Below are 12,891 nucleotides of genomic sequence, written 5' to 3' on the forward strand. Positions count from 1 at the left end.
TGTATATATATATATATATATATATACAGTATATATACACACACACATACATACATACATACATACAACAACAAGGAGTAAATAAATCTGATATAATAATACAAGTAAAAAGGATGAACACTCCCTCTCTCTCGTTAGTTTTGCCTGATTCACCTTATGGAATAGGCAACCATGAAAAGGCAAAACAACAGAAATATAGAAAATAAATCAGAAAAGGAAGAAATTACAGACACACACATACAGAAAATGTGACAACGGCACACAGTCATTGGTGATTTCAAAACAAAGAGGCAATTAACAGCTTCTATGTCGAGACTTGTCTGGTTTAAAACTTTTAAGTGGGACTCACTTTTTAACACATTCAACATCATTGTCAAATTGAATCTGAAGAGCAAGCAAGGTGCAAATTGAACCAATGACACACACATTGTTCCAGTGGGATAAAAGCGTTTGTTATTTCTTGTTAATGCTGCAACTTAAAAGTAGTTAAACAGAAAGATGTGGCGGGTGTGTGTGTTAATGTAGGTATGCATGTGTTTATTCCTGAACTTCATATTCTCACTTTGAGGACATTTGATCTATCCAAATAGCTGAATCAATGTTTTTAAATGTTTGCATATGTGCAAGTAAAATGAAGGAATACCTTGTGTGTTTATGTATGTGTGCATTTCCTACCTGACAGTGAGGATGTGGATTTGAACAGCCCATCATAGCTCCTTTATTCTCAAAGATCTAAAAACAGAAAACAAGAGCAAAAGTTAACCTAGTGTTTAGCAAAATGCATTAAAATATAGAAGAAAAGATGAGCCCTATATTGAATATCAGCAATGTGATAAGGGGAATTCTGTTTTCCTCCATGAATCAAAGGTAAAAGTGAAGGTTTTTTTCTCTTAATTTTGGCTTGGTCTGTGAATATAATCAGAGAATGTCAATACTTACAATGCACTACATGTATTTTTGTGCGGACTAGAGAAATTAAATATGGGATGTCAATTTTCAGGGTGAAAATATCTCATTAACTGATCATCATATAGATGACAGGCCACTAGAGAACATTGAAATGAACACAAAAATGTCTAATCTACTTATCCTACAAAAAGGTTTCAATGAAATAAAAACTAGGATAGTGCAGACCTCCACTAAGACCAATAGATGCTCACCGCATTTATCAACATGTTGATGGCTGTTTCAGTATTTGCGTATACTGTTCAGGTGAAGTTATTCCCAGTTAACAATATTGAAAAATAATTCAAATTTTAATTCCAACAAATACTGCTAACAAAAACACAAACCAGGAATCTGATAAGATCATCTCCCTGGTGGAGGTAATGCAGACTGTGTAAACAAAAAAAACATTGGAGAGAAGTCCTAAAGAGCCTTTTAGTTGAAATTACCAAACACTTGCTGTGCTACAGAAGTTAGAAGCTGAGCTATGGAGGAACCAGATGGATATTTAGAGTCAAATTAATCAATTCATCCATCCATCCATCCTTCTTCATCCGCTTAGCAGGTACCCCATGCTCCCACATCAGGTTGTGCATACTCCCAGGCTCCCTCCAGGATCCTCGCAAGAGTGAAGATCTGATCCAATGTTCCACGACCAGGACAGAATCCCCATTCTTCCTTTTCAACCCAAGGTTCAACTATTGGCCAAACCCTCCTTTCCAGCACCTTGGAGTAGACTTTACCAGGGAGGCTGAGAAGTGTGATACCCCTGTAATTAGCACAAACCCTCTGGTCCCCCTTTTTGAAGAGGGGAACCACCACCCCAGTCTGCCTCTCCTTAGGCACCATCCCAGCCCTCCATGCAATGTTGATGAGGCGTGCCATCCAAGACAGCCCCTCCACACACAGAGCTTTCAGCATTCCTGGACGGATCTCATCAATCCCTGGGCTTTGCCACTGTGGAGTTGTTTGACTACCTCAGCGACTTCCACCAGGGAAAATGACGACAATCCCCCATCATCCTCCAGCTCTGCCTCTGACATAGAGGGTGTATTAGTTAGAGTTCCTCAAAGTGCTCCTTCCACCACCCTAGTACCTCCTCAGTTGAGATCAACAGCATCCCATCCTTACTGTACACAGCTTGGATGGTTCCCCGCTTCCCCGTCCTGAGGTGGTGGCTTTCCAGAATTACCTTGGTGCCGACCGAAAGTCCTTCTCCATGACTTCTCCGAACTTCTCCCACACCCGCTGCTTTGCCTCTTTCACTCAATAAATTTAGCTTTTCCATAGTAACGGCTTATTATTAACCAGAAAAGATTGACTGACCTCTAATTTATCAGTAAAAACACAGCATCTTTATTTGCTTTCATATTCTCAGCAGTTGACATAGGAAGAATTAAATTTCTAGTTGTATAACCTTGAACATTCTATTTTAATTTTATATCTATCTCTCTCTTGCTGTCATTTGAATTTACAGCAATTTAAAGTTTGCTCAGAGACAACATTAGCAACCCCAGGGCTCAGTCCGGAGCTTAACATCAACCAATCACAATCGTGTTGGGTAACAGACATGCCAATAAACCAGAGCATGTTTTTCTCCCATCCCAGAAAGCTGTGTGGACTAACCAGGCCCTCCACCGCAGTGCTGTGGAGGAAGGTCTGGCGATGCGAGACTAATAGTGTGTGAATGTTAATAGGCGTGTGTGTGTGTGTGTGTGTGTGTGTGTGTGTGTGTGTGTGTGTGTGTGTGTGTGCGTGCGTGCGTGCGTGCGTGCGTGAATGCATGCATGCTTGCTTGCATGGATGCGTGCGTGCATCCCATACCTGAACCCAGAGGTACGTGGTGCCTAGTTCTTCAACAAGCTCTGCCCACTTGTCAATTACCTTGACAACCTCTTGTTTTTTCATGAGAGAAAGGGTGACATCAGACCAGGGATGGAAACACATGACCTTGCTGAAAAAGAGATGAATAAAGAGACAGAGAGTACAGCAAGATGGATGTTAGACATTGGGGAGTTAATAGCCACCTGTTAGGTTGTTTCTTCTTTGTGTATTTATTATTTATTATGATGTGTGTTGTGGTTAATGTGATATATGTGCTGCTGCTGTCTTGTCTGGGTCTTCTATGAAATACATAAAAAATAATTGCTTGACTACTTCATTTTGGTCTGGCCTTGATAAGAAAAGTAAAAGTGATAATTTGTCAAATTGTTTTTCTATATTGGTGCGCATTGCTGAATACTGTCACATGACTAATCTGTACATCCCAGAGACTACTTGTGAAAAACAGATACACATATTTGATATATTTTTAAGTTGGTTATTCTGTTGAAGCTCTTGTTGATGATGCTGTACAGATCAATTGAAAATAGTGTTTAAAATTAAAACTAAAAAAGTGAGCATGACTAACTGAAAAAAAAAAAACAGCTTAAGGGTGTAATTATGTTTAACTACTTAGACCGGAGTTTAGAAGTGTGTGTGTATTTAATCCACATCCTCATGTGTATGCTTGATTTCACCCTTACCAAGGGCACCCAGGGGATACCAGCAACAACATACAGGCTGCTCTTGGGCCTAAGCACCAAGTACTTGATCAATAATTGAACATGAATTTGGTGTTTATCCTCGGAGCAAAACTGAATGGTTGTATTTGGTAGTATCATGCTCTGTGTGTGTGTGTGTGTGTGTGTGTGTGTGTGTGTGTGTGTGTGTGTGTGTGTGTGTGTAACACTGGAATTGGATTTATTTGGTTTTAATTTATGGGTACAAACAACATTCTTCAAGCTAGAATGCTTTTTTTTCCCTATGGTTTTGTGAGCCTTTTTAATTAGTTTTAACAGTGTGGGTTGAATAATGTTATTGTCTAATTTTGAAAATAAGTTTTTAGTAACTAACAACCACTGTGACAGTGTTCTGAGCAGTACACATAAACAGTACCTATTAATTTAATTATTTTTTAAATGAAAAATGAGGAAATTTTGCAATTTAGTGTGCAATTAAGAGGCAGTTGTTGATTTCCAGAAGCATTTCCTGGAAAGAAATCTTTTGGTTAAAGATACAAAGAAAATGTCATCTGCAGGCCGACGAGCACATACAGTATCTCTGATATGAGATTTAATGCAAATGTCTTGTCTGTGTCCAAGAAGCTTCACTTTACAGAGCCATGTGAGGCCAAACGTCAAGAGAATTGCACAACAAAGCTTTCTGTGTATGTCGTAATTATACACTGTGTATGGTGAGCACTTACAAAGGATTAGCTTTGACAGGGAATAGATCCAACGGTAAATGCCAATAGATCCAAAAGCTGGTTCAAACTTCCTTAAGTCCATATTTCATGACTGGATAAAACACATTCCCAGGAATAAGCCCTTATCCCCAGCGTGCCACTGCCAACACACAGGGTCTGGAGTAAATATCACTGGACTGAAATCCCTGCCATCGTAACATTCAGTGGTGAGATAACATCCCCATCTGGTGGTGCAAGAGAGGACTGCACACATGTTTATATATGTATAAACATGTGGATTTGGGGTTTTGCATAGTTCAACATGTCTTGGAAACAAGTGGCATGCAGCATGTTGATTAAGTACCTTCTCCTAATAGCTGATTATGCTGATGCTGCTCACAACAACGAATGGAAGTTGCCTCAGCATGACTGCTTTGATTACAATCATCAGTTCGGATTTAATTACACATAAATTTGAATGTATCATCATTTTAAAAAAGGAACACTGATTAAGATGCATCCTTGACTAAATTCTAACCACATTTGAATTAAGATTATGAAGATGTTAAATATTCATCTGATTGCAGCATTGTATATTTTTTTTTGTTATCGTTAAATGTCCGGGTACAATATAAAACATAAATGTTGCTATTTGATATGCTGTTACAGGTTTAGTTTAGAGTTACATTTCATATTCCGTTCTTTGGAATGTTACATTAAATACCACACAGAGTATCATTCCAAAGTATAGGAACAGCATTTATACATACTTTACACACATGCTAAAGGCTTCACACAGGATAAAGGCAGACAATTATTGTTTCTACGATGTGTGACATGAGGCCTTTCTCTTACCAGACGCCCCTGGCTGCTTTAGACTGAAACAGTGGATGTTGATCTGAACCTGAGGAACACAACAGCAAATGTAGATTGTTGCAACATTACTTTTGAAACGTTATCTTAAGAACAAGTATTAATCCAACTATACCTATTAGACCTCATTGAACAGTTAATTGTGGCATGTTATTAAGTTATCTCAAAAACTGATTTGTGTCCAAGATGTAGATTAAAAATCTCTTAGCAAACATTATATATATATATATATATATATATATATATACACAGTATATGTCTAAACTTCGCAATTTATTAAACAGTAAAAGAATTACGTGAATGTAAATATGTTTGCAACCAGTTGCTTAAATATTTTCTATCATGTATAACAATGACATGTTATAGAATTTTTACAGCATCAGAAATGGCACTCACCAGGATCGGGAGCATCTGGATGAAGAGCAGGGAAATCATTTTCAAAAATAAAAGTGCTGTCATAGTCTGAATTTACCTGGAGAGTAAAAGACAGACACAGAGATTTAAAAAAAAAAAAAAAAATCTATTGTGCCGGCCAAAGCGAATACCATTTATAATTGGTGTATGTTGTTTGGTAGCTGCAAGTGTTCAGATAGGTATCGAAAACAATCCCTGCATTTAATTGCAAACACTGGCAATGTTATGGCTAAATTATTCCTTTAATGTAATGGTTTATTACATCATCTACAATGATGATTAACTGCAGAGTACCCTTCCTGACTGCAGAGAAGAAACAACTTTGGCATAATCTATACAGGTTTCTCAAGGGCTGTTTTCTTAACCATCTTCTCAGATGAAAGTTTAAGAGACATGTTTAAATGTTCCAGGGTTCAAATAAACTGTGGCAAAACTCACTACTCAGTGTGAATGCACCCTCAGTGCAAACAATGACCTGTAAAGAGTCAAATATTGTTATCTAAAATGAGCAAATAAGCTGTCATTTACTCGTTCATCACTTTTTCACACAGGGCCATGATGGTTAGGATTTGTTTTCACCTATAATAATAAACACCTTCATTTACAAATTGCATTTTGTGTTTACTTGTGTTGTCCTTGACTATTGTTTAAATTGGTTTGATGTTCCGAAACACTTGAGTGTGACAAACATGCAAAGGAACAGGAAATGAGGAAGGGGGCAAACACTTTTTCACACCACTGTATATGTTGAAGGAGCGTATCTAACTGTTCTTACCTCTCCATTTGCACGTGTGTTTCCGGGACAGAGTGGGTTGTGGGGCTCATATCTGGGTGTGTGTTCCTCAGGAGGTTTTTCTACCTGACCTGCCCAGGGTCTCTTCATGCGGTGGGCCGACACCAGGACCCAGGTGTCCCGCAAAGGGTTAAAACGCAGATGCTGGTGCTCTAAGGAGTTTGAGAGAAATAATGCAAAGCAGTGTAATTACAAACACAGATTTACAGATAATTCTGGTTCTACCGAAAGCCAAAAAGTGACAGTAGAATATAGTCTAATCATGTGCATGTGCACAAAAGTCAACCTAATCGATAAGTCACTGGAAGTCCATTTCATTGGCATTATCTGTAAAAGAAATAGCTTATGCATGGCGGAAACTAATAACTTTTGTATCATCAATTAAGTGGTGCAGTTTTGTCTGAAGAATTAATTTAGTCAGTAAAACGTCAACAATTTAAATGTTCTAATTTGGTTGCAACAGATAACCAACACGTCAAATTATGAAACGCATCCAAAAGCATTAAGGCACAGATGATTAAGGTACAGTATGGCTGTGGTTTATAGGAATGCCTGAGCTGGAAGCAGGAACTCAAGTCACGAGACCACCCAGCTGACTGTGTGTTGTAAAGCAATACGTACTCTGGCAATGCAGGAATTCAGGCGTAACTAGACCACGAGGTTTAACACCAACATGTATTGATTTCAGCAAAGCTGTACGTTCTCCTCTACGTGGTATTTCCATATGACCGGAGTCCAGTGATAAATGTGTTAATTTAACGGTTCTGTGTAGTATCGGGGAAAGTGTTTCTAGGTAGAATAAATCCTAAAACGTTTAATTATTAACTTGGACCTACCAGTGAATTCGGCTTACATACCATTCACTTTGGTTGGATATATTAGTACTAGTTGATCCACATGTGTTTGATTAATTTGCTATGCAAATAGTGTGTCCTATGTGCTTGTAAAAAAAGTCTGTGAGGATATGGCGTTTAGCAAGGGAAGGTAAAACTAGCATATTTTAAATGGAGCTTGGAATAACAAATCTGCACGGACGTAAAAGTCATGTAAACAAGGCAGTTGCTGCAGCTGCGATATCCTAGATGAATGGAACTGGCATTCACCTGGTTCACAAAGCTCCCTACCTTTTGGATCAAAACTGACTTCTTTTTTGCCACTCATGTCAGGTGGTGCTGTTTCAGAACTGTCACCTCTCCGGTGTTAAATCCTCGAACCATAAGCTAGCTAGCTAACTTCTTCTGAGCTTTAGTTGACAGCTAGCTAGCTACCAGTCCATAAACCTCCACTGTCTACTTCCTGTTTTTTGACGTGCAAAAAAACGTGATATTTTTGACAAATCAACACGTGATGACAAACCTCTAAAATGCCAAAGCATAAGGCCGAAAATTACCAAATAATAATATCATGTAAATTAAACATTTGCATTTAATACAACGTCTAAAATGTATATTTTACTATAAATATTTTTTTTTTTAAATGTGTAAAACATTAAACAATTGTTTAAAGGGGGTTTTACAGTGTGATGGCAACCCTATGTTGCCGTCGCCTAAGTGATAGACTCGTCCTCGGATTGGCTGATAAACCACTGCCTGCCCACCAGACCAGGAAGAAACTGTCAGTTGGACTCATTTCTCGATGGCGTGTATGCATGAACTGCTCGGCCTCTGTGTACACGTGTAGTCGAACCTGCTGCTTTGTCTCTGTCTGTTTTGTTTTGTTTTAACCATGTCTGTAGTCAAAACGATTTTAAAACTCCTCCTGTTCGCAATAGTCACCGTCCTGGCCGTGCTGCTTCTGCGGCACTGGATGGCCACCAAGCAGTACGTTTTTAACAAAGAAGACGTCGCTAAATTGGCCAAACAGTACGCAGGTGAGTTTGGTAATGAGTTTTTTTTATTAGCTGCATCAAGTCAAGTCAAGTCAAGCCAAGCCAAACCTGCAGTTTATTCAATACATGAATGGAAGTAATCCTCCCCCTGCCTTCCATATGTGTAGACTGTGAATGTCTCTATTCTCAGGACAGGACCATGAACAGGCCTTCTCCAAAGTCGTGGTGGAGCTCAGAAAGAGGTAAACAATTATTTTGCATCATAAATATATTCAGAGACTACAAGTTTCAACTATACATGCATCACCTTCAATTTCTTGAACCAGATACCAACATCGTGGTTGACCCATATTTAGTCAATGGACTTAAATGATTGCAGCATCAGATTCTACTATGTTTAATGTGTTTAAAGCAATTGCTTGTTGCAGTGCTGTGCCTATTAAATTCAACAAAGCTAGGTTACCTACTTTGGCTACATTCTGATTTGAATACATGCTATTCAGGTCACAAGATGAGGGTTTTATGTTCTGTGTTTTGTTTAAAAACAGCTTATGAATTGTAAATTAACTAGGTATCCTGGCCACATCCTGCCAGACGAGGACCTGCAATGGGTGTTTGTGAACGCCGGAGGTTGGATGGGCTCCATGTGTCTCCTCCACGCCTCGCTCACGGAGTATGTGCTGCTGTTTGGTACTGCAGTGGACACAGGAGGACACTCGGGTAAGGAATGAAGAGTATTGAAAGTCTGACTCTCAGGCAATGGGAAATGAACAGTTTACATCTGACCAACAGATATACTATTTTAGTTTTTTAAATGTTTCATGTTCATATTGTAGTACTGAATTAAAGTGTTTTTAAAAAGAAACAAATCATTAACTCTATGTAAACTTTAATTATATTGAGAAGGACAAGAAGTTAGCTTTTGTTTATAAAAAAATCTTAACAGGCAGTACACTTTAAAATTAATTTAAAATGAATTATTGCTCTATTCCTAAAACGGTGTGATCAATTAGTATAAGATACGTTGGAGGTTTGAATGCTCTCTTCTTCTGTCAGGTCGTTACTGGGCCGAGATTTCTGACACCATCATATCCGGCACCTTCAGACAGTGGAAGGAGGGGACAACCAAGAGTGAAATGTACTACCCCGGTAATACCATAACACATTTTTATCTGCAATATGTTTTGATATGAATGGTTTTGTCTTTATACTAAATTATACCAATGTCTTCCTGAACTTCACAGGGGACACCATCATACACAGTGTGGGTGAGGCCACTTCAGTCCAGTGGAGCACCGGGACATGGATGGTGGAGTATGGTCGAGGTTTTATCCCCTCCACGCTGGGATTTGCTCTGGCAGACACCCTGTTCAGCACCCAGGACTTCGTTACAATGTTCTACACCGCCCGTGTCTATGTCAAGGGTCTGCTACTTGAGGCTGGTACACTACTTACAGAGGCCGGCGTTTTCTGAGGCACGGTCAAAGCTTGGACACCCGCACGGGGGAAGAAACATCCAACATCAAAGGTTCGCCTTGTCATTACACTACGTTAACCGTCACCACGAACATTTAGAATGAGGAAAAAATCTGTGCTTGATTATTCAAGTATAAAGATGTTTACCGGGAATTGAAGACAATCAAAGTATCATCAGTACAGTACTATATTCAAGTTCTTGCCACCTTAAAGCTATCCAAAAATAAAGTGTTTGAGTCCATTTCCCCTGTGACATTCAACTTGCATCAACAACAGTGCAACATTTAACACTGCCTTGCGTAAAGGCTGTACCACTCAACGAGTCCCACATTGATATCAGCATCTTACTCCACACAATAAGCATTACTCTGAGAACTCAAACGGCCTACATAGTCAGTGAGGTCGTCAGTAGTTTCTTTTTTTTTAAGATCTGGCTTAAAGAATGGAGACCCTTTTTTAAAAAAAATTGCCATATCTAAGATTTTTATTCTGGGAATAATAAGATATTTGTGACCAGACGTTTGATTACTAACTCTTTAGCAACCAATCACTCTTAAAAAATAATAAATGCTGAAGCTGTAATTAAAAAAAGAAAAAATAGTTGACAGCAAATTTGGGGACCAAGGAATCACTTTTAAAACAATATGCAATGCTTAATTTGGTTTGTAAAGTAAAGGTAAACTATTTTCTTAGTAATTATCTGTTTGATATTTAAATGCATGCATATTCTCAGTAAATGAGGGTATTTATGAGGATTTAACTTCTTAAACAAACATCAAGAAGTCAAGAAGCATGTTTACTCCAAAGATCAAGCCTCTCTTGAAGTGTGGCTCCATTTCCTCATTCGCCATTGATCGGTTTATACTATACTAGACTATATTTTTTTGGAAAATGTTGAAAACCTGAGGGGGCATGGTAGAGAAAACTGCCTGAGTGATGAGTGTACAACATTCCATTTTTTGGCTCAGTAAGTCAGGTTCCTACCAGCTCCGAGACAGCAGTGTTTAAATGATTATAGATACTTTGTCATGGTGTATGCTGACTGCTCTAGAGCTACTTCACAGCAACAGATTGCAATTTTCAAATTTCTGACTAACCTCTTTGGGCTTATTGAGTAAGGGTTCAATCCTTTCTTCTGTCTGAACTTTGGTAGATGCTAATCTGTTAAATCCAAACACAATTGGAGCCCGATGTTTGTTTTGTTAGTTTTTTGTCTTTTTTTTTTTTTTTTTTACTTTAAAGACAAATGTGCACAACACATTCTGCACAATGTTTGTTGCTGTTGAACACCAAGATACACTTTACAAAATATACTTTCTTTGGAGAAATGTGTCCTTTAAAATGTGTTTGATATTTCTATTTGGCTTAGATTAGGGGGAAACGACTGCTGATTTATGCCGTGTTTAACTGTACCTCTACACAAGGAATTCATTAATTCAATAGGATGGATTGAACATACAACTTAATTAAAAAAACGTTCCTGAAATGTTTCAGGGTTTTACAAGCGTAATAGACATGGCACAATCTTTTTGAAAATGTAATTGTTGAGATAAACTTGAATAATGATCTTTGAGTCTGACCAAGTGAGACTACTTGGCTACTGTGTCCTCAGCCCCCGTTTATTGTCGAGGTCTTTGCACTAGCCCAACAAGGCAAAAACCAAATGGTATCCACAGGCGTGGTCCTCTACAATCCCACTTTGCAATGTAATGCTGAGAAGAATTGGCAGAAAATCAAAGCCTTTTGGAAATATTTGTTTATTTCACGGGGAATTGTACAAGCAAATCACTGCTGCTGAATCCACCACCTCTTAGTCAGTACCTTTTCATATGAAGCCTTATTTTCAAAACGATGCCTGTACGGTGCCCTCCACTAATGCACATATGGGGTTTCTGTGGGAGTGAAATTATACTGCATAACTACCCAAACTGAAGTTATTTGGTTTATATAAAGCTGCATCAGTAGTAGTGTGTTCTCGTGTATGGCAAAACAAAAAAACTATACCTTGAGCTGTACCTTAAATGTTGATGAGCAGATGTGCAATTTACTGTAAGGTAAAAATGAAAACTGACAGTGCCAGAAGAAATAAATGTTTTTGAATTAAAATTGACACAAGCCTGGTTTATTACTTAATAATACATAACCATCAAATATATCACAGGTGCCTTTATCCTGCAAAACAAAATAAACAGGTAGAATTTGGGTGGTTAACACAAGCTGAGTGAAATAAAAAAAAACTGACTTAGATATGTACACCAGAGTTAATCAAAATAGAGATGAGGTTAGGGATTTTGGGTAGGTGGAGGACTGCTGCGTATTCTCATGGTGTTATCCAATAATACGGGCCAACATAACAGGATAGACACATCAGTCCTCATCTCTGTCTGTAAATGTCAAGAGGATGCAGACATCCTGATTTGTTGTCCATGAGAGAGGTGCAGGTGATGATGATAGAGCGTGTGTATTTCATGTGTGTGTTTGCTTGCGTGTGTGCATACAGGTCAGAGTGAGTGAATGTGCATACTTGTGTACACGTTCTACTTGCCAAAGCACACATGCATTGTCTGTGTGTTTGTAACGCTATATACCATAAAGCCACCCTTCCTCTCTATCCATCTGTGTATGTCAATGTCCCCATATTATCCCGTATATAGGTTCAATGTCAGCCTAACTGACTAGCCTGACCCCGCTGCCCTCCTTCTTTGTAAGCCCAATAGAGAAGATGTATTCAGAATCGAAGCTGGGCGGCCGGTGCTGAAATACCAGGCAGCAGCCAGACTTTAATGGGATAGATGAAAGCCTCTTTTGACTAATCACTCGATGTCCCGTAAGGGTGCACATACAAACACAGTATACCAGGTACAGTGGTGTGAAAAAGTGTTTGCCCCCTTCCTCATTTCCTGTTCCTTTGCATGTTTGTCACACTTAAGTGTTTCGGAACATCAAACCAATTTAAACAATAGTCAAGGACAACACAAGTAAACACAAAAGGCAATTTGTAAATGAAGGTGTTTATTATTAAAGGTGAAAAAAAATCCAAACCATCATGGCCCTGTGTGAAAAAGTGATTGCCCCCCTTGTTAAAACATACTATAACTGTGGTTGTCCACACCTGAGTACAATTTCTCTAGCCACACCCAGGCCTGATTATTGCCACACCTGTTCACAATCAAGGCATCACTTAAATAGGAGCTGCTTGACACAGTAAGGTCCACCTGAAGATCCTTAAAAGCTACACATCATGCCGAGACAAGAGAAGAAAGAAATTCAGGAACAATTGAGAAAGAAAGTAATTGAGATCTATCAGTCTGGAAAGGGTTATAAAGCCATTTCCAA

The 12,891-nt window shown here is 38.7% G+C and overlaps 2 protein-coding genes across 2 annotated transcripts in view; one reads left to right on the forward strand and one right to left on the reverse strand.

The window, feature by feature from the left end:
* galt (galactose-1-phosphate uridylyltransferase) overlaps nucleotides 1–7,591 on the reverse strand; it is a 28,471-nt gene extending 20,880 nt beyond the window's left edge. Inside the window, exons 1-6 of the mRNA XM_034896647.1 lie at nucleotides 7,376–7,591; nucleotides 6,234–6,403; nucleotides 5,441–5,516; nucleotides 5,027–5,075; nucleotides 2,770–2,899; nucleotides 676–732 (exon numbers count right to left, since the gene is read on the reverse strand). Of these exons, the coding sequence (XP_034752538.1) occupies nucleotides 676–732; nucleotides 2,770–2,899; nucleotides 5,027–5,075; nucleotides 5,441–5,516; nucleotides 6,234–6,403; nucleotides 7,376–7,412 (519 nt within the window). The 5' untranslated portion in view covers nucleotides 7,413–7,591. The remainder of the gene's footprint in view (nucleotides 1–675; nucleotides 733–2,769; nucleotides 2,900–5,026; nucleotides 5,076–5,440; nucleotides 5,517–6,233; nucleotides 6,404–7,375) is intronic.
* A 254-nt stretch (nucleotides 7,592–7,845) lies between these two features.
* sigmar1 (sigma non-opioid intracellular receptor 1) lies at nucleotides 7,846–10,225 on the forward strand. The gene is made up of 5 exons (XM_034896649.1): nucleotides 7,846–8,121; nucleotides 8,270–8,321; nucleotides 8,651–8,799; nucleotides 9,136–9,228; nucleotides 9,324–10,225. The coding sequence occupies exons 1-5, from the start codon at nucleotides 7,977–7,979 to the stop codon at nucleotides 9,551–9,553; spliced, it is 669 nt and encodes a 222-aa protein (XP_034752540.1). The 5' UTR covers nucleotides 7,846–7,976; the 3' UTR covers nucleotides 9,554–10,225.
* Nucleotides 10,226–12,891: the final 2,666 nt, after the last annotated feature.

The sequence above is a fragment of the Etheostoma cragini genome, chromosome 16 (genome assembly GCF_013103735.1).
Source record: "Etheostoma cragini isolate CJK2018 chromosome 16, CSU_Ecrag_1.0, whole genome shotgun sequence".
NCBI classification, from domain to species: domain Eukaryota; kingdom Metazoa; phylum Chordata; class Actinopteri; order Perciformes; family Percidae; genus Etheostoma; species Etheostoma cragini.

Coding starts and splice junctions, on each gene's coding strand:
- sigmar1 (XM_034896649.1), top strand. CDS start 7,977: ATGTCTGTAGTCAAAACGATTTTAAAACTCCTCCTGTTCGCAATAGTC. Junction 8,322..8,650: donor GTGGTGGAGCTCAGAAAGAG/GTAAACAATTAT, acceptor TAAATTAACTAG/GTATCCTGGCCACATCCTGC. Junction 8,800..9,135: donor GGACACAGGAGGACACTCGG/GTAAGGAATGAA, acceptor TTCTTCTGTCAG/GTCGTTACTGGGCCGAGATT.